Source organism: Phragmites australis, chromosome 24, assembly GCF_958298935.1.
Source record: "Phragmites australis chromosome 24, lpPhrAust1.1, whole genome shotgun sequence".
Classification (NCBI taxonomy): Eukaryota; Viridiplantae; Streptophyta; class Magnoliopsida; order Poales; family Poaceae; genus Phragmites; species Phragmites australis.
This window is the reverse complement of record NC_084944.1, coordinates 3,130,253-3,151,097: the sequence shown is the minus strand read 5'-3', so window position 1 is coordinate 3,151,097 and position 20,845 is coordinate 3,130,253. Positions and strand designations below refer to the sequence as shown.

The following is a 20,845-nucleotide window of genomic DNA, read 5'->3' as shown; positions in this document are numbered from 1 at the left end:
TCGACGAGTTATATGGAGACTTAGACCTCTAAGCACACGTGTTATAAGAGCAGTTAGAAATATAGTCGTAAAAAATAGTACTGTTTAAATATGAAATGGTCATTTGTTAATTACAAGATATTAATAAAATAGAGGTAGATAATTATAGAGAGGCAAATTTAGATAACCGGTTGGAACGTACTAGAAAATAGGGAAGGATATCTGGATAGGGAATTCTCTAATCAGAGAAATAGGAAAAAAAAATAGGGAATGAGTTAGAGTTACTTTTACTGCTGAAAATCCATTAAAAGAAGAATAAATTTACGATATATCACCAAATAACTGATTAATTCTTAATATGTTATCTATTATGAGATAATATATAGGACATGAATCCAAATATTATGGACACAATGATAGTATACAAGAAACCTATCAAATTATTTAATGATAAACCATGAAATCTTGTCTTGAAAGGAAGAGGTGAAGGAGGAGGAGAAAGAACGAAGAAAGAGAAAAAAAAAGAGAAGAGGTAGAGGAGGGGAAAAAAAAAGAGAGTCCATACACATCGTATCTACGTCCGCCACTGATCAGACCAGATCCTATATGTGCACCGCGGCACCCGCGCGCTCGACGCTTCACGGCCAAGCCCTGGTCGATCCAATCATAGGCCACACTGGTCATGCTTAATCGCCGGGATAGACCGATTCAACTGCAACCCGGACCGGTTTTGATGTACACGTCTGCGCTATAACTAGCGAGACAGACGAGATTATAGTCATGCCAGGAAAACCAGATTGACCAACGCAACGTCCGTGCAACTGAAAATTGCATGGATGTAGGAAACGAGCACATCACTACAACACTACAGCAGATGAAAATTTGCATGGGCCAACAAAATCTTGAATTACAAGATAAAGCACAAAGGTGCATATTATCTTACAGTTAATAACTTGATAATTTACATGCAAATAGCCAAGTCATAATCAAGGCATGTGAGAGCTCACAATACTTAATGTTCACATCTACTCTTTCCAGTCACAAATACTTAACTTTTTAGATGAAACTTTGAATATCGATAACTTTTAAAATATTTATTTTAAAAATATAAAAATCATATATGTAGATTTATCTTGAAGAATATTTTTATAATATTTAAATTTATTAGATTTTATAAATATATTTTAATAAAAAATAATGGTTAAAATTACATATTAAAAATCTTATCTATTAGAGAGAGGAAATGGATACAAATCCTATGGAAGTGAACCAGCACCAACGTCGCTCAATCCAAAGAGACCGCATGTCCCTCTTCTTGTTGTGTTGGTCCCTGTATCAATATTGCGAAGCATTGATCAAAGTGAACAGTTGAGATCTGTGCTATACTATTTGATAAATAGTAAAATCGTACTGCAAGACTGACAAATAGTACATGTGCTACAATAACAAATACTGTTCACCAAGACACAGTTTACTGTGTACACCTCTGACTTCACATGGCTGAAATGAGAGGATCTCGATCTGTATCAATATTGCGGAGCCTTTTCCACCTCTGCCTTCTATCCTTATGCAGTTTTTTTCCCCTTCCCCCGAATCCCTTAGCAAACTTAAAAACCGGTCCCTTGTTCATTTTTTAGTTACTGTAGCCTCGCACAATACGCTTTTTCCCTATATCTGCAACATCAAATATACGTGTTCAGACTATGTATAGGATCTGGACGATATTTATTTCTAACTAGGGATTGCACATAATTGGATCGTGTCAGAAGATAATTTCTGCAATTAGTTCCATGCCACACAGTAATATCAAGCGCACTTGAAATTGGAAGTATATGTTAGCAGCAATAATTAGACTGTGCTGTGTGCAGGCATTTTCTTTTAATTACTTATGCAATTTCTAAAATACTCTTGACCGAAATGACATTTTCTTTCTCGTGATCAACCCAAATATACACAACGCCAGCATTACCTAACAAAATTTAGAAGTTGACATGTTCCACCACTTCACGGTGTCCTAACGGCCAAGTGACGGAAATGGCCATGAGGGTATGAAAAATTTAAACCAATGGCACTAAAGGGAAATCAATGTTTTTTCCGATGGTATGTAAGGTGAAAATATTAGGTTTCAATGACGTACAAGAAATTTCCTCTTAGGATTTGAGGTAAGGATTCACCAAAGTCTTATGAGCTTAGAGTGAAGTCTGCAGTGGTATGCTAGCTAGATGGTGGTAGCGGTTTGTGGATAGTACGGTAAGTGATAAGGGTGCTATCAGTTTAGTGATGGGCAGGGTCGGGATGAGTGATAATGATAATAACAGAGATGATAGATGAGATGGTGATGAGGAGATTTTCACAATAGATAGGATATTGATGGAGCGCCACAGAAAGCTGACGGCGGGGATGATATGGGTTTTGGAGGAAGGAGCTATGATAAGACAAACGGAGCCTTTGTCTTTGCCGCAGTTGTAATTTTATGCACCGGCATTGCCCACCAGCCGCGCCAACTATGCACAATGTCACGTCTATGCAGCTAAGTACAAGGTATTGTTGTAACGCAGGCAATTCTCTTTCTTTGACGAAGCAAAAGTTGCAGAGATACAAAATGGTTGTTTGCTATTACTATTTCAATATACCAGCCAAATTAAACTACCATATAATTTGCAACAAAGTTCATAGTTTAGATAACCTGGTGACGGATTTTGATATACATTTCCTATCCTCACCGAATTTGAACATAATTTTTGTGTAACACAAATGAAACGTTAAACCAGACTGTGTATATACTTACACCTGGGATTAATTGGGAACTTTCTAAATTTCAGAAGGAGTAGCGATCAGGCAACGGTGGCCATCGCGTGCGTCATGGCCGGTGAGATTTAGGATTTGATGACAGGATTTTTTGAATGATCTATGTGTTTACTAGATTTAGAGGGATGACTAAAGAAACTGATTAGCTCAATGAAAGAGGCGGGCGCAGGGGCTGGGAGCATCGTGGTCGTGGGCGGTGAGGTAAGTATGGGCTAAATGCTAGAGTGAAGAGGTAAGGATGTTAGATTAGCACAGTAATGGACAGTGTCGGCGGATCCGATAACACGGGGAGCAGAATGTCGAAGATGGAGGTGGAATAAAGAAGTTCCACCGTTGGATTGAAAAAAAATTCAAAAACAGATCATTAGTATCCGCAGTAATTCTAGTCAAACTCGTATACAATTCCAAACAAATTATAAAGACAACTAAATTCCAGCGTATTACTACACAACAGAAAACAACACTCGTCGAAATAACAAAACTAAACGTACACGATTTCCAGAGAACGAAAGCACACCGTCGCCATAATTCGACACGTCCGCCATGGCCGTCGGCGTCAGCATCGCAAGTCATAACCTCAGCTCCGTCGAAATCCCCAACGGCCCACCGCACAGGCTCCTCCACGTCTCCTTCAACCAGGACGGCGGCTGCTTCGCCGCCAGCACCACGGGCGGCTTCCGCATCTACAACTACAACTGCGAGCCGTTCCGCGAGATATTCCGCCGCGACCTCGTTAACAATGCAGCAGGAGGACGCGGCGGCGCTGGCGGCGGCGTTAAGACCGTGGAGATGCTGTTCCGGACCAACATCCTCGCCCTCATCGACGGCGGCGAGAACCCGCATGCGAACAAGGTGGTGATATGGGACGACCACCAGCGCTGCTGCGTCGGGTTGCTGACCGGCTGCGGCTCCTCCGCGCGGCCGTCACGTACACCAGCGTCTCCGTCTACGGCTTCTCTGACCCGAGGCTGCTACACCGGTACGAGACGTCGCCGAACCCGCGGGGTCAGTGCGCCGTGACGCCGCTCAGCCCCGGTCCGCACGAGGGACAGGTGAGGGTGGAGCACCTCGGGCTCGGGGAGGGAGAACTAAGACGCTACTCGACGACGAGCACCCCGCGTCGGCCGTCCCGTGCCTCGCGCTGTCACGGACGGCCGGCTGGTGGGCGGTGGCCACGGCCGGCGCAGGGGGCGCAGGCGCGGCCGTCAGGGTGTTCGACGCCGCCGACGGCAAGATGCTGCGGGAAGCCAGCCTCGCGCCCGGGTCGGAAGTGCACAGCCTGGCGTTCTCCGCCGACGCGCGGTTCCTGGCCACGTCCGGGGACGGAGGGGCGGTCCAGGTGTTCGGCCTGCCGGTGGAGGGGCAGGACGGTGGCGCTTCGTCGCACTCCAGCGCGTCTCGGTTCAGGATCGGTGATGGTGAGCGGTGCATTGTCGCGTTTGGCGCGCAGAGCAACACCGTGGTGGCCGTCGGCATGGGCGGGAGCTTCTGCCGCTGCCGGTTCAATCAGGTCCATGGCGGCGAGATGGAGCTACTGGAGCGCCGCGATTTCATGTAATTTTCCAGTTTGTCAGCTTATCCGTAAGCAGAATTCGACGCGTTCTCTTTCATATTTTTTGTGTTAGAATTGTTTGAAGTGGTTAGAATAGATTTCTGTTTGGGAATTCCATTTGTCTGGTCTGTCTCCATGTTAAAGGTCATCGAACATCAGAGTCCATGCTACTCTTTTTGAAACGGGAACTCCAGAAATTCTTTTATTCACCACATTCTTGATTGCAAGCCTATAGAACGTCAAAGAATCAGGATTCAGTGAAGAAACTACTGAAACCAGCAGCAGTTGAAACTCAATGAAACACAAATTGACTTAGCAACAGAAAGGTATTACATAGTAGACAATTAGATGTAAAATAGAGAAGTTTCCACATCGTATTAGAGGGAACTTATCTAGTTAGACGACAACATCGCACAAAGCGCTATCTCAAAAAAGAGAAGAAAGGAAAAGAAACATTGCATGCTCGGGTGTGATCAGCAGCCTACTTCTACATCATGCCTCACATCAGAACACCCGAGCTGCATTTCAGTAGCACACTAGGCGTTTTGAGCTACCAGTGTATATTATCATCAAGCTAGCTGCTGGCGAAGTCAAGTGATCAGGTTCTGTTAGCACGGCCCCTGAGAACTTCCAAATCCATGTCATCAGGGTCAGTTGCCTGAATCTCGAAGTGCACCCCATCAAGCTCGTGGCGGAATTGATTCCTTGACACGGCGTATATGGTCTTTGCACGGATGCGCGAATCAGAAGGAGACCTGCAAAGAAAGAAAACAAGGTAACAAGAATATGCTATAAGAATTTAGTTGTGAAATGAAAACTCCATCACTTAGTACGCTGTCATATTTTGACACGAAAAATTCAGTTTTACTGTAAAATGAAAAATCAATGACCACTTTGACTCTTACGTAATCTGCCCTGAGCCCCTGAGAACTTCTCAAATTTAAAGATTACTTTTACTTGCTCAAAGCAGAAAGTAACGAACGCGAACTGCTGCATTTGTTAAGCTAAAATTTCATTTCCAAACATTACTTGTTCTATTGTCTAAGCTAACAATGCTCTTTTGTAGTGAGTCTGCTGTCAGTACTAAGTACTAACAACTGTGTTTGTGGCTATGGACCTAAAAAACTTTGGAAGTTTATACGGAACTAAGTTGCTAGTTCGACGAGCTTGAAACATACTATAACCGCATTCTAACAACTTGTCGGACAGATCATCATGTCAAGAATTCATAAATTCAGGCCAACGAAACGAAAATTTGTACAACTGCTGTCAGCCTGGGTCAGCATTCCAGCTCCAATTGCTGTGGTTTTGCATGTCTGGCCACAGGAATCAAAACGAGACAGCATTCTCAAGTCTCAACCAAACAATCCGAACCGAATCAGTGGAAGAACCAGTGGCCAGTGGCTTTGATCATACCAATTCACAGTTTCACACATTGCTCGTTCAACAAATCAGATGCGCAGACAGCAAAAGCACATGCAGCTGAAGCACAAGCGATGAGAGAAGCAGAGGTGGGGAAGAAAGCACTGACCAGGAGATGAAGAATATCTTGCTCTTCCTGCAGTTATCATCGCTGACGAAATCCAGGTCGTAGACGGCGTAGCGGCAGTCGTCGGCCGGCAACGACGCCGTGAAGTCGTCGTAGCTCTCCCCCGGCGCACCAGTCTTCTCGACGACGATCTCCTCCCTCCTGTCGTCGATCTTGAAGATCACGTACCGGTGTACCTTCCTCCTCTTCAGCTCCATGAACGCGCTCTTGCTCCCCTCCGGCACGTCGATCCACGCCGGTGAGCCGCCTCCCTGAACAACCAAGAACCATCCCCTATCAGCCCAACACGAACAAACATTTCCCCAAGCTTGCCCAGATCAGGGGTAAAGAAACGAAGCAAAAGAAAGCAAACGACCATTGCCGGGAACCCAAGAAACTCCATGAACTGACGGTCTGATCAGTAGCTGCTCTACGGGAAGAGCGACCGAGTAAAGAAGATGGGAGGGGGTTAAAAGCAGATGAGATGAGGCATGGGGAACTCACCCATGGCAACGCGGCCGCCGCCGCCATGTGCCCCGCGCCCTCGTCACGATCCCGGTCTCCCGGCGGCGGCGGAGGGGGATCCACGGGCCGATTATTTTAGTTTTCTCACTCGAGTTGGAATTAAAGAAGCGCATTGATGGGATCATGGGAACCGTGCGCCGCGTCCAGTCAAATCTCCCTTTCATCTCCGTCATCCCGCGCCGTCCATCTCAGAGGCTCAGACCCCGAAGCCGAGATTTGTTTTATTTTTATATTTTAATTTTGGAGAATTTTGCTAGGAGACTACACTTATCTGATATTGACCGCGAAACACTGAAAAAACCTTTGCTACAGGACATTATGTATGAACTATAAATTAAAAAATATCTTTACTGTAGACATTGAGTATCCTATAGCTAAAACCACATACGAACAGTATCATTTAACAAAATTTCTCTTTAATTTTTCAAATTTAGCAATTTTAGACGGCTCTTTAGAAAAATAGCAACTATAGACTTCATTATTTCTTTTATCATTGTACAAGTAGTTTTTTGAACTGAATTTTTTTGAGAGTTAGCATCCTGTACATCATAATTTTTTTAGAACTTTTTATGATTATTTACATAATGTTTTGAATTTTAAGAACAATAAATGCTGTATTTTTTAAGCTTTCATTTGTTGGGAGCGCAACATATTTAGTTTTTAAAATATGCAATATTCATGTTATTTTTTAAATAGGCGTCTAAAATTGCTAAACTTAAAATTTAAAAATAAAAAAAATCCGAAGCCGATACATGTTGGGCCATGAAAGCCCATTTATAGGCCCAGCCCATAATCATGGATGGGAAGACGTTGAAAGGTGCAAAAGGCTGTAATAGCAAAAAACCGGCCCAATTAATTCTGAGAAAGCCCAAACCTTAGAGGGCCTAGCCCAGAGCTGATGGTTGGACTGACCCTTCGGGCCTTCATGCTCCCGCGCCGCCGCCGTCACAGCTAGCACCCGGCTCGCCTCCCCCTGCGCGCCGCCACCCACCAGCCATGGCGTTCGCCGCGCGGAGGAGCGTCGCCACCCGCCTCTCCCACCACCTCACCCGCCGCTTCGACCCCTGCGTCGCCCACGCCCTCACTTCCCACTCCCACGACGACCCCCCAAGCTCGGGGCTCGCGCCGCTCCCGCCACTCCGCACCGCGCTCCCGCGCACTTCTGGAGTGACCCATGCCCTAAGCTTCCTCCCCTTCTCCCTATACCTCCCGGGGCCGACCCGGCGCAGCTTCTCCTCCTCCGCCCCCGACCCCGCGCCACCCGCCGAGGTTGATGCAGCGACCGTCCTTGCTGACGCCGCGGATGCAGCGGCGGCGTCAGTGCCGGCGCCGTTCCCGGGGGAGGTGGCCGCTGCGGCCGCCGACTCGTTCCTCCCCGTCGCCGCCCTGCAGCACTTTATCGACGCCGTCCATACCTTTACCGGCCTGAACTGGTGAGCTTTGCGATGTAACTACAAGGTTCGGGATCTGCTTAGTTTGATCGTGTGCTTGATTTGCTAGCCTCCCCTGTGCTGTATGGTTAGGTGGGCATGTATTGCGCTGACGACGGTGGTGATCCGGAGTGCGACGATCCCGCTGCTTGTGAACCAGTTGAAGGCCACGACGAAGCTAAATGTAAAGTGTCCTTAATGCGATTCAACTAACCTTTTGTAGACTTTATTGTTTGCTTGGTGTTTTGAGGTATGTTTGGCTCAACACCTTCTCGTTTCGTGGTATGGTTTGAATGTTAGAAACATAAATTTCCTTTTTTTGTTTTTTGTGTCATACTCAAATGTTCCACGAGGAGCCACGGACATAATTCTGCTTTATATGCAAACTGGTCGTTTTACTCTTTTAAGGTTGCAAATAGTGTTAAGAAGTTAGTGTGCCTTGTGTTTATGTGGTATGTTGCCTTTTATGTGCTGCAACTATTATAACAATCAAATGAATTTACGTGTAACAGTATAGCCTTTGTGCTCAAAATGTGTTCTTTGACACTAAAATTTGTCAGTGCACAGGAAAAAAAAAAAGAAACGAGATATGAAGCTTGTGGCTAGTGTTGTTTGGAAAATTTTTGGTTTAACTGACTAGATTGAAGCACCGTGGCTTTAGTGAAATTCTCAAGGGTCCTTAGATATTTGTATTAGATTGTGTGCTAATTTGTATACATATCACTACCCCCCGAACAATTTGTGTACTTACTTGCTGCTGTTGTGTAAATTGTTTCTTGGTTCTCGTGCATCATGCAGTCACTCAGCTCAGTTCAAGAACCTGCTTAGCTTCACGATTCTTGGGCATCACCAAAATAGGTCATCATGACACTCAATGTCAGAAGCATAGAGCTGTAGATGATGTACTATACTACTATGCTGCATCCTCCTGTTCAAATACTACTCTTTTGCACCCTTGCCATTGAAACTTTTAGTTTGTCCACTTATATGTTTCAAAGTATTTGGGTTGGGTGTAAGAAAATGTGGTCATATTTGTCGTAAAGTGTACATCTATACTACGTGTTTTTACTGAGATTTGATTGGAACTCTATTAAAATAAGGAGTAAGTTGACTAATTTTTTTATTTTAGCGCATTAAGTGGCCAAGTCAAAATTTAAATGCCTTGATCTGGCAAATGGTTCCATGGTTCGAGCTCCATGATTCCAATAAGAAAGCTAGACTATGCATGTCAGACATCTGTAGCAAGTCACATTAGATCACTGTATTTTGCTCCTTGTTCTTCATGCTGTTATGTTATTTGAGCTTCATACTTGCCTCACAATTTTCCCTTGGTAAAGTTCTCAGATTATTCTTTGCTTATTTGTTATGTCAAACTTGTGTTTTGCAGGCAATAAAGCCAGAAATGGAAGCCATTAAGGATCAAATGAATGTGAGATTGTGTTCTTAGCTTGCTAAGTATACTATCTACTTACAAGAGAATTTTTCATGGATGCAGTCACTTCACTATTAGTCACATGCATGTTATGGTTAATGCTTTAATCTTTCATGTTTATCTCCTGCAGTCTATGGATCCAAAATCAGCGCAAGAAGGGAAAGATAAAATGACTGCACTATTCAGAAAGTATGTAACTTGGAGTAGATTATTATTAGTTATTTCTATTTAAAAATGACATGTTTTGCTCTATCTCCTAGCTTCAATATGCTGTTCATGGGCTCAGCTAGATTTTTCTGGCTTATGTACCAAGTCTTCTAAAGTTTTTTTTTTCTTTTGTGAATGACCGAATGTTAAACGTTGGAGGGCTTATCCCTCATTGTTTACCTCTCTTTCTATGTACTTGCAACTGAATACATGATGAAACATTGAAACTGGTATCGAATATTTTTTTTCTGTTGTTATGTGTCATTATTAGAAATATTGCTCTTTGCTCCAGTTTCTCTAACTTCTTTGCCGTTTTTTTCTCCACTTTAGTCATGGTGTTAGTCCATTTACTCCACTGAAAGGTCTCCTTATCCAAGGGCCAATATTCATGAGCTTTTTCTTTGCCGTGAGTTACACACACATCTTCACGCCCCTCCAATTCGTATCTTGCACATTATTTACCTATCCTCATTCTCTTCCAATTATAGGTATCAAACATGGTTGAGAAAGTCCCTTCATTGAAAGGAGGTGGAACATTGTGGTTTACTGATCTGACAACTCCGGATTCTCTTTACATCTTTCCTGTGTTAACAGCACTGACCTTCTTGGCTACAGTGGAGGTATGCACTTTGGTGAAATGGAGGTGTATGATTTGTCTTTATGTTATTGTGCAATTTACATGTATACCTCTGTTTCTTTCTTGTATGCTTAAATTTGTAGTGTAATAAGACTGCTCCCACCTATAATATAAAAGTCCCCATAAGCAGTTTTAGGTGATCATATTTTTCTATGTTTTTTTAATGTGGATCTGAATTTAGTACAATCTGATCCCTTTAAAATAAAAATCCCCATAAGCAGTTGCATGTGTTCATTTGTAAAACTTACCCAGGTAATTACACTCTTTTTTCATCGTGCATCCAGTAAAATAATCTGCTCTATGGGCAATTTTCCCCTTACACAACATGCACTTTCAAACAGCCAATTTTTCAACTTGAAACATCTACTGTGTTGCCTCTTTTGTTGCCAATGTCTCAGTAAAATCTAACGTTTTTTTTCTTGCTATTTCAGCTTAACTTGCAAGAAGGAATGGAGGGAAATCCTATGGCTGGTAAGATGAAGAACTTTTCTAGAGGAATGGCTGTTATGACAGTCCCATTTACAATGAATTTTGCCAAGGTATGACAATATTGCTATTTCCTGATCCTTCTAGATATGATTTTATTTGAGATGATCTGCAATGAATGACATGGAAATACTGGGAATGTGTAACAACTAAGATTTGAATACTTGAAGAATATGATTTTACTTCTTAAGTGACGAGCACTAGGGTAGGCATATTCTTGAGCAAGATCTTCTGTCAAGTTTGTCAGGTCTATGATATCCACAGCTACCACTGCTTTATTCCTAAACCCTATTATGGACTACTGGCTATATCAGTAGCGCCTAGATCCTGCTACCGCCATAGCGAGCGCTATTGTGGCTGTTGGTGTTTTGTTCTGTGTTAGCAGATAACTTTATTGTAGCTCCGATAGTACTTGGCAAATGGTAGGAAGGGTCATGAGTTAGTACTAGAAGTTCATCAGTAATCACAAGTTCTTCCTTTTAGTTACAAATCATATTTACTTACGGCTCAAGTGGATTCTAGTGTTTGATATGTATACCAACTTACAAAGATGCACGCCATTAATCTGCATAGCAAACGAAAATAGCCTAGACTGTTAAGAAAAAAGCACAGGTTATTCTGACTAGTCCCCATATTAGCTAGATACGCAATACGACCATTTTCTCAGTACTCACAACTTTTTCCAAATCCTCTCTCTTTTTCCTTTTCCCCTCTCCAGGCAATTTTCTGCTACTGGCTCACGTCAAACATGTTCTCCCTAGTGTATGGTATTGGTGAGTATGATCCCAGGCTTTAAGATACGATTACTCTAGTACCTTATATTCTGTTTCATGGTCTAGCAGTTCACAATTTGTGTCACTTCATTTTTTTTCCGTCAGTTATCCGGCGACCGGCTATCAGGAAGCTTTTTAATCTTCCTGCATTGGTAGCTCGGCCTTCACCTGCAAATAAGTTAAGCTTCAATTTGTTTGGTGGATCCAAGGCAATACCTGCAGTAGAGTCACCTGTAGCAATCATGGGAACCCAGCAATCTACTTTGGGGCAACCTGATGCTGCTGCTCTTGGCTATCGGGTCAAAAATCTCGAAAAGAAAGTCAAATCCAGAGGCAAATCCCGGAAACGCAGGTGAATTGTGGTTACTCGTGCGCCTTGATGAGCAAACTGCCCTTTGGCTTTTGGGTCGGTGGAGATTTGATTTGTATTGTATTTTCGGGTAGAATAGGCCAGAATAATTTTGATTTGTGGAATAGTTTATACACAAATGTAACTTCAGTATATTACGATAGTTAGCATTCTTCGTCTCCCAAGGGTTGAGATGACAGCAAACTGTTGAAGTTCAGGGACCAACTCAATCTTGTATTGCCATTGTGATGTTTGATGTTGCAGAGGCCTCAATAAGAGATACTAATAATACATTGCACAAGCCCTTCTGCGGACTGAAGTGAAGGTCTAAGCATTGCACTTCCGGCCACATGCCATGGTAGCTCAGTCTACCGCGTTTGGCTACTTGAAGATCCCCGTCAGCCAAGCGCGTCTCCTCCAATACCAAGAAGGAGCTGACCGCACCACCTAACGGGGCGGCCATCGAGGGTGCGCTCCAGCAGCACGTTGATGCCCCTGCAGATGCAGAATCTGCCCTTGCCCAGGTACGCCAGGCTGACCATCTCCTCCGAGAGATCGTGACCGGCGTCGATGCACTCCCAGGGAATTGCTTCTCTCCATTTTGGCATAGGAAATGGTTCTTGTCGGTGAGGCCAGCGACCGAACCAAGCTCCGGAACGAACAACGCGCGGCCCTCAAACGGCAGCTCCCTGACAAGCTCTATCTGCCACACGCCCTGCTCGGTGTGTGTGCCCATAACAAAGTAGGCCGAGATGGGTCGCGAAGGGGAAGGAGATGTCAACCGGCGGGTTTGGGAGGGGGACGGCGTGCCAGGCGCCGCCAGGCAGGAGCCGGCCGGAGCGCCTCAAAGCAGAAGCACTCGCCGTGCATGGCTGTGTCCGTCCTGATCACCGTGTTATCTGCCACGGAGAGCATGACGGTGTCTCGGAACTCACTTGGCCACTGTGGTGGGGCGCCCAGGGTGGTGCCGGCGCCGGAGACGGCGAGGGAGCGGTAGTGGAGCGGCTGTACGACGGGGCGTGGGAAGGGGCGCAGCTCCAACGTCAGTTCGCTCTCGAGGCGGAGGTCGTAGACGAGATGCCCCTCTTTCGCGTCGTGCACCACCAAAAGCGGTCGGTTACTCGGTTGGCGGCCATGATCTCCTCCGCCCGCATGGCTGCAGATCGTACTTGCAGCTGGCGGGTATCGTCGTCGACCTCGACCAGGGAAATGCAACTCTACAGTATGGTGTGCATGTATCTTTTATCTCAACCGTTCATCTCTCTCATCATCCATTAATTATTTTATCTATCTTATATTTTTTTCACTTAACTGTCTAATATAAATCTTAACGTAAATGCACTGTGGAGACGGAGGTGCGTGCACACATGTTGTGAAATTTTCCATTCCACCTCGGCTGTTTCATTCTCTCAGCGGGCCGAGCGCTCCGCTTCGGCAGGCCATTGGGTCATTTTATGCGGGCCTTTTTGGCAGGCCATTTTTTTTATTTCTTCGGCCGAAGCGGCCTTGCCCAAGATGATTGCTTTCGTTTAGGAACCACTTGCTTTTTTGAGTTTTTATTGTTTTCTTGTGCACTTTAAATGTACGTTCACCTACTCTCAGATGTGATGTAAATACTTTACAATAAAAAAGTGAGGCATGTACTTCTATGCTGTTCGTTGTTGGTTATAGAAGCAAGCAATGGCTTTACGCCTTCTCCTGATAAAAGAAAATAGGCCTTCGCTACGGTGGTGGAGCTAGAAAACTAGCAGTAGGTGTGTACAATCATAACAACGTAATTGATCACATATAATTAAATTAATATTATATAAATTTATATTTAATAACTATTTACATGTGACATCTAGGATTTTTAGGATGCCCGGGTATACCCGGAACACCCGTAGCTCCGCCAATGCTTCGCTATCACTAGGAACCTTTGCATCAAACAAGTTTCCTTTTCTGTCAACGGTTGGCATCCAGTTGCATGACATCATGAGCAGTGATACTTTCTGGTTCTCCCATTTTCCTGGGAAACATTTAGACAGATTTCAAATCTTCAGATAGAGAGATCAGCTCATTAGCGATCAGAGGCTCAGAGCAGTAGAAGTGGCTGTGACAACTCGCAGCGTGAGCAGTGACATAAAGATGTCAGGTAGTTTGCACTTTACAACTGAAGTTGATCGATGCAACCGATGAAAGTTTTCGACATTTGTAAAGCACCCAACTCCCCTCCCTCCTTGTTCTTGCCAGAGTGCTGCTGACTCAGGCTGATGCGAATGATGACTCCTCTGTGTTTTCTGAAGACTTAATCTGCGAACGACTGGGCTGAACTGATAGAACAAAGTGGCGTGCTGAGAATAATTTTAGCAGGTGAAGGTGAGGGCTTTGCTGGTGTCTGCAAGCTTTGGAGTGGATGGTTTCCTCCGACGCAGTGGCGCACTAATGGTATATAATCTGCACATGTTGCTGCCATGGTGCTGGGGGGCATATGCGGCTGCTATCCTGGCCTCCTGGGTGTGTTCCTAGGAATCTCACGCTATTGATCGTTGTTGCCTTCCACGGAAGCACGCGGAGTTACAAACTAGCAATGGCAATTCCTTTTGTGATCATACAACACTAGAGCGTTAAGGCCATGTTTGGATGTCATAATTCTTAAAAAAATATGTTATTGAGAAACTACAGTTTAAACCAAAGCTATGCAATACCGCTGTTTAGAAAAAAGAGATCTTAGATGGAGTTTTTAAAACTCCAAAAAGATCATAGTTTTGACAATACTATGGTTTAAAACTACAAAATTTGTTACATCCAAACACTTTCGAGGTTTCCAAAACCAAAGTATTTTACAACACCATGGTATTTTTCCAAAACTCTGAAAAGACTTTGCTTCCAAACAGGAGCTAAGTTTGCTTGCTCTTGGTAGTATAATGAGGCCACTTTTGAATGGAGAAATTATGGTAAACTTTTACTAAAAATTGACCCATGTTTTTTAATGAAAGAAATACAACTTCCGGTCTCTATACCAGAGCACCCGTGTCAAGATTTAGAACTCGAAATTGAGTGAACACGTTACACCATAAATACCCTAACCAATTGAGATATGCGCTCTTTTAAACTTTCTCATTGTTAATGTGATCCAAAACATGACGTGTGTGATGACATGAAAAATGCACTCTTGTTCGATTCGGTAAGGCGTGTCACGACCCGATTCCATCTCCACATTTCAGTTTACCAGTAGACGAACTTTTTTTAAATAGGGTGCAACCTAAGACACACACGACTCACACACCCCACACGCACGTACACGCATACATATCTTAGACACATGCTAAACTTACAGTATGTAAACATATACATTACTACTAAACACATATACGTGTACGTACCCTATACCCGGAACAAACCCGAGAGGCGAGTACCCACATGAGCCACCGCTCGTACGCAAGCTGGCTCGGGCGTGTATGAGCGCCCTTGCCAACCGAGTTACCGCTCGGACTCTAGATGAACTTTTGTACTTGACTTGCGTGTGAAGTGGAGAACTGTTGTACGTACGACCCGGTTGGCAGACCGATCGTTTCGACCTGTGTACTGTAGCACGAGTACTATAGCGCAGAACACTATAGCAGCACGAAGTAGGAACGCAGTCGGACGGCCGGGTCATATTCATAGCATAAGCTATGGAAGCGCGGACGCGTACAATCCTATCCATTTTCTGACCCTTCACCTACCCACCTGCCACCCCTACCAACATGGTCAAACCCGTAACACCTTCCAAGCAAATAGTAGAACTGGTCGGGTCTAAACGAGGTTTGATTGGCGACCCAACTCGCCCGCTACAAATAGCCCCCTGCTCGCAAAAAAAAAAACTCATCTAAGACTCGCGCGCCTCACGCAATAGTTTATGGGCGATACTATACTTCAGCATATGAAATAACAAAAATCTAAGAATTTTTAGACAATGGATCTCAATTGTCTGATATGATTTTAACAGTGGATGAATTGTCTTCAACCTTCAAACGCTTTCGCTCGTGAATCGTCCAATCGCTCACCCCCGTCCCACCCTCCTCCACTGTCTCCGATGGCACCCCACTACCGAATCCGCTCCCACAGCCCATCGCCAAGCTAACCTCTCCATTTTGAAACCCCCCACTCTACCAACGACCCATCCGACGATCCTTCATTGCCCACGATAGACGGCAGCCCAGCCGCCCCACCCCGCATTCACCTACTCTGCTAGGCTAGCCTCCCTCTCCTAGCTCCTATTCTAAGCTTGACGATAAAAGAATTATCCCCTCCCCTAGCCACCGCTAGTGAACGTCGCCTAAGCGATACCCGTCGTTTTGAAGCGAAGATTTGGAAGTGAGATAATTTGTCAACCCGCACGTTGCCCCGGCCCACCCGTAACCATAAGCGTACGCCGCAGCGCCCGTGCAACTCCACGAACAAGTTAGGTGCACGCGTACGTGCGGGACGCCGGAAAATTAACCAATGCCACGAGCGTGGGCGCGCGAGGGGCGGATGGGATCGGCAAGGCGGGGCGGGGGACGGTGGCGCGGCGCTGCTCGGGTCCTCGTTGGCGACCTGGCTCTGCATCGCCTTCTCTCGGCAGCCTATCTGAATCGGCAATTCCCATGTCAGATTTGTTATCTGAAACAATGACTACTGTCGATGTAACCCGGACAGTCTTGTGGATATGCATTCAGTCCACAGAGATTCGATTTAGTGTAGTAAGCGAGCCAGTAATCTTCTTATATTCTAGAAAAGGTTAGTGAGGACAGCTAGCTTGGCAAGAGCCCAGAAAAGGACGCACTCTAGAGTATAGAACGCCAACTCGGGAAGACGGGAAGTCCAGCTGTGCGAGATGTGTACGTGCATGGACTGAAGTTGCTCGTATATATAGGTGTACGAGTGCACCGTTTGCACGCAATGTCTCGTTACTCTTGTCCATACATGTATGTTGTTGTCTGACAAACGACTACTGTATAGGTGGAGCTTTGGAGTTCCTAGTTGAGTGGGGGTGGGTTTAGCTTTGTCGTGGCATCGGTTTAGGCACAACTGCCGGAACATGTCGAGTCCTTACTAGTTAGTCAAGGTTAGATCGCGGACTTCAGACACTTGCCGTCCTCTGAAAACATATTCACCGATCGAGGAGAAGCAAAAAAATAAGAGTGGAGAATTTAACACTTTTTTCAAACTAATAAAAAAGTCGGCTGTAATATATATTCCCGCCTAGTTAACACTTTTTTTCATTTCATACTCAGGATCAGCAAGAACCCAAAATTTAAGGTGGTTGCTATTTGTCAGCTTTTGTTTAGTGACGAATATGAGCCTCACGATCTTTATCCAATGACATCTAAAGTGCGCTACTGTTCTTCTTCTTCTTCTTCGCCTCTCGTCTCTTCTTCTTCCCGAACATGTCGGTGATAGGCTCCCCTGCCTCCTGTCCGCCTCCACCCATCTCCGGAGGCACCTCGCCGCCACTCGCCACTGCACTAACCCGACTCTATCGGACCATCTTTGCTCGTCCCTGCCCTGGCACCGCCTACCGGCCGTCCTCCGCCGCCCACGATCGGCGCCGTCGTCACCGCCTCATCGCTCCTCCCCCGCGTACGCCTCCTTAGCCGGGCGAACCTTCCTCCCCTAAACCTCCTCTAAGTCCGGTAGCCATGAAGAACTCCTTAGATTTCGAAACCACTAATCCTAACCCTCGCCAGCAGCTGTCATCCTTCATCGGCTGATCTCACCACCTAAATTTCAGACAAGAGCGCGTGAGAATTTAATCACTCAACCCAACCCATGGGAACATCCAAGCTCTGATTTGTCCGCCATGCATCTGTTATTCCTTTTTTAGGGCATGTATTATTTTTGGAGCCTCAATATTAGATACAAACTGTATTATCTGAACTCACGTCTAAACATACATCACACCCTATATACATACACCTTAAGACATGCGCTAGATCAATAACTTATACACACACGTTCTACTAAACAGATTCACGAAATCTTCGGCTCCACAAACGATAGATACATCACACTTCTATTATGTTCCACGTACGGTCGAGATTGTCCCCAAAAAATATATATACGGGGGCAAGCTCCACACTACGAGTTCGCTTTAGGGCATGCATTTGTTATTCCTGACGAGCAGCATACCATACGCCCCTCTATCCAAGACCGACGTGTGGGGTCCGCAAGCACGGAGGATACGGTGAGGCAGGAATGGGTGTGGCTACCAAACGGATGCCGATCGACCGAGCGCGTTCGCATGCAGGCTCGCCGAAACACCCCGTGAAACCGCGTTGCTCCCCGGCCGGCGAATAAACAAGCCAGATCGTTCACCAAACTGGAAGCGAAGCCAACAAGCACAACGACCACGTCCACATGTGGTTGCTTCCCACTATATAACACCGACGCGCGGGATGCTTGCTGGCCACCTACCGCTCCCTCCCTCCTTCCCTCTGGCTGGCTGTACCCAATCATCCTCGGTCGCCGTCTCACAGCGCAAGCCAACGCGACTACGCGACGCCAAGCCGGGAAGAGAGAGAGAGAGGAGCCCAACTAACTACACAACCATCGATCCAAGGCCACAGGTAGCCGGGGTCATCGGATCATGGACAGAGTGCTGTGGGCGTCGACGCCGGCGGCGGCGCTGAGCTGCGGCGGCATGAGGGGCAAGGGGGCCAGGCCGTCCGACTACTCGCTGGGCATGGGCCCGCTCGTGGGGCAGCTCGGCGAGTGGCTCTGCCGGGCCGTGGTGCAGCCGCCGGCGCCGCGGGTGTGCGGGACGCCCGGCGGGCCGCCCGTGACGGCGCGGCGGGTGCGGCTGAGCGACGGGCGGCACCTGGCGTACGAGGAGTCCGGCGTGCCCAGGGAGAGCGCGCGGTACAGGATCGTCTTCTCGCACGGGTTCACGGGCTCGCGCCTCGACAGCCTCCGCGCCTCACAGGTTAGTGGCCTCCTCCTCCTCCGCCTTCGGAGCATTTCCTGAGTCGCCGAGTCCTTGGCTCGTGCGCCTCTCGCCGGCCGCCCGGCATGGCTTTTCCTTCTGCGACGTGCGAGAGAGAATGGGGGAAATGGCGCCGCGGATTTACTGCTCTGTTCATCCCTGCATCTAGAACATCAGCTAGAGAGCCTCAGCCTCCAGGGAATTTTCTTTGAAGCAAGAAAAAAAATTGATTTTTTTTAAATGGAACGCGTTTACTGAAATTTTATGGAGGCCACGTCGAACCCAAATGATGAAATGACTAGTAGCTGTCCTCTAATCGCGCAGAAAATTAAGGGAACATGAACTAGCTGCTAGCTGTCCCAGCTGTGCCTGGAGCTTTCGAGTTGTCAACACGGGGTTCGAATGGCATGCGTCTATCATCTGATTAGAAATCAACGGTTGGGATTAAAGGTAGTCTGAGAGCTGACCAGAGTTAATGTAGGAACATCAACGTCATTTATTTCGTCAACGGCCATGAGCTTCAGTTTGATTACAGCATACGTTGAACTCATGAAAAAGAATAACAAGTCAGAACTACGAACAATTCTCCTTTCCTGTAAAACAACTAGCTTTCGTGTCAAAGATGAGCAATTCTCCTCCTCGTTCTGCTCCGGACATCGCATGATTTTTACCCGGAATACTAAATTAACAGCACGCATACCATCTGTGTAATCCAGAAAGTGGCTGAGGAGCTGGGCGTGTACATGGTCGGCTTCGACCGCGCCGGCTACGGCGAGAGCGACCCTAACCCCAACCGTTCCGTGCGGAGCGCGGCGCTGGACATCGAGGAGCTCGCCGACGCGCTGGGCCTCGGCGACAAGTTCTACGTCGTCGGCTTCTCCCTCGGCTGCCACGCCGTCTGGGGCGCGCTCAAGTACATCCCCCACAGGTACGTCCACGTCAGCCACTATTACTTGCTAGTTAGGCCCTGTTTGTTTCAGCTTCGGATTCTGGCTTTCAGCTTTTATAATCCGAAGCTGAAATAAACATGCAGCTTTTGGTTATAGCTTTTTAAAATCTGCTAGTTGGATTGTGAGAATCTGAGAAGCTGGTTTTTCTCAGCTTTTGATAGATTGTGAAAATTCATTTTACTAAACTGTCCATTAAATTTTTTTAGAATCTACAGTCTAAAAGTTTTTCACAATCCAGCTTTTCACAATCCAGCTTTTAACAATTCAACTTTTATAAGCTGCTTTTCAGAATCTCTAGCTGAAACAAACAGACCCTTAGGAGTACTACTCGTCATGTCATGCGTGATGTTAACGTTGACGGCATGCTGCAGGCTCGCCGGCGTTGCGATGCTAGCGCCAGTGGTCAACTACTGGTGGACCGGGTTCCCGGCAGAGTTGGCGGCGGAGGAGTACGGCAAGCAGGAGTACGGCGACCAGTGGGCGCTGCGCGTGTCGCACCACGCCCCGGGGATCCTCCACTGGTGGATGGAGCAGAGCTGGCTGCCCACCTCCACTGTCGTCGCCAACACCACCCAGCTCCCCAACAAGCGCGACGCCGAGATCCGCCGCACCCTCACCGCCGACGGCACGCTCCAGAAGGTGAGTCACCTTTCTTTCTTGAAGTGCGGCGAGTGAACGCCACTGAATTCTGCACGCAGCACCTAACGAAAAATGTTGTGATTCGTTCGTGCGTGCAGAAGAGGGAGCTGGCGACGCAGCAAGGCATCCACGAGTCGTACTACCGGGACATGACGGTGATGTTCGGCAAGTGGGAGTTCGACCCGATGGGCCTGCCGGAGCCGCCGTGCCCGGTGCACCTGTGGCAGGGCGACGAGGACGGGCTCGTGCCGGTCGTGCTGCAGCGGCACATCGCAGGGAAGCTCAGATGGGTGAACTACCACGAGCTCCCCGGCACCGGCCACTTCATGTCTGCCGTCCCCGGGCTTGGAGACACCGTTCTCCGGACACTTTTCGGTTGAGCCGCCGCAAAGGCGTGGCAGCATCAAGAAAGTACAGAAGAGTTGGTTATAGATTAGGCCTTAGTGTTTTGCAAAGTAGAGTGCAATGATTGGTTAAGTTGGTCATGATACATGGGGACATGAGGCAGCATGTAGATTTTGTTCATCCTTTCTTTTGCAATGAAATTGTGCTGCCAAGAAGCCCTGAAAAAATGAAAATTCTTTAACAGAAAGTGAAATTATACCACTCTGCTTCTTTTTTA

At 46.5% G+C, this 20,845-nt stretch overlaps 4 protein-coding genes across 6 annotated transcripts; 3 read left to right on the top strand and 1 right to left on the bottom strand.

Annotated features, from left to right (window-relative positions):
- Positions 1 to 3,330: 3,330 nt before the first annotated feature.
- LOC133908003 (autophagy-related protein 18a-like) lies at positions 3,331 to 4,345 on the top strand. The gene is made up of 2 exons (XM_062350137.1): positions 3,331 to 3,715; positions 3,798 to 4,345. Exons 1-2 carry the CDS (start codon positions 3,331 to 3,333, stop codon positions 4,343 to 4,345), a joined length of 933 nt encoding a protein of 310 aa, XP_062206121.1.
- A 279-nt stretch (positions 4,346 to 4,624) lies between these two features.
- On the bottom strand, positions 4,625 to 6,506 carry LOC133907569 (actin-depolymerizing factor 10). Of its 2 annotated transcripts, none has more exons than XM_062349634.1 (3): positions 6,372 to 6,506; positions 5,871 to 6,139; positions 4,625 to 5,094 (listed from the first exon to the last, which is right to left on the bottom strand). In XM_062349634.1, the coding sequence occupies exons 1-3, from the start codon at positions 6,396 to 6,398 to the stop codon at positions 4,938 to 4,940; spliced, it is 453 nt and encodes a 150-aa protein (XP_062205618.1). In that variant the 5' UTR covers positions 6,399 to 6,506; the 3' UTR covers positions 4,625 to 4,937. The 2 variants fall into 2 exon arrangements, with proteins under 2 accessions (XP_062205618.1, XP_062205620.1); XM_062349636.1 differs by lacking the exon at positions 6,372 to 6,506 and adding an exon at positions 6,244 to 6,351.
- An 803-nt stretch (positions 6,507 to 7,309) lies between these two features.
- LOC133907797 (mitochondrial inner membrane protein OXA1-like) lies at positions 7,310 to 12,007 on the top strand. The gene is made up of 9 exons (XM_062349888.1): positions 7,310 to 7,825; positions 7,916 to 8,006; positions 9,210 to 9,251; positions 9,385 to 9,443; positions 9,792 to 9,867; positions 9,950 to 10,081; positions 10,530 to 10,637; positions 11,303 to 11,357; positions 11,463 to 12,007. The coding sequence occupies exons 1-9, from the start codon at positions 7,389 to 7,391 to the stop codon at positions 11,711 to 11,713; spliced, it is 1,251 nt and encodes a 416-aa protein (XP_062205872.1). The 5' UTR covers positions 7,310 to 7,388; the 3' UTR covers positions 11,714 to 12,007.
- A 6,039-nt stretch (positions 12,008 to 18,046) lies between these two features.
- LOC133907546 (uncharacterized) lies at positions 18,047 to 20,845 on the top strand. Of its 2 annotated transcripts, none has more exons than XM_062349607.1 (4): positions 18,047 to 18,634; positions 19,351 to 19,598; positions 19,904 to 20,223; positions 20,322 to 20,845. In XM_062349607.1, the coding sequence occupies exons 1-4, from the start codon at positions 18,299 to 18,301 to the stop codon at positions 20,690 to 20,692; spliced, it is 1,275 nt and encodes a 424-aa protein (XP_062205591.1). In that variant the 5' UTR covers positions 18,047 to 18,298; the 3' UTR covers positions 20,693 to 20,845. The 2 variants fall into 2 exon arrangements, with proteins under 2 accessions (XP_062205591.1, XP_062205592.1); XM_062349608.1 differs by having other exon boundaries at positions 18,049 to 18,634; positions 19,351 to 19,562; positions 19,956 to 20,223.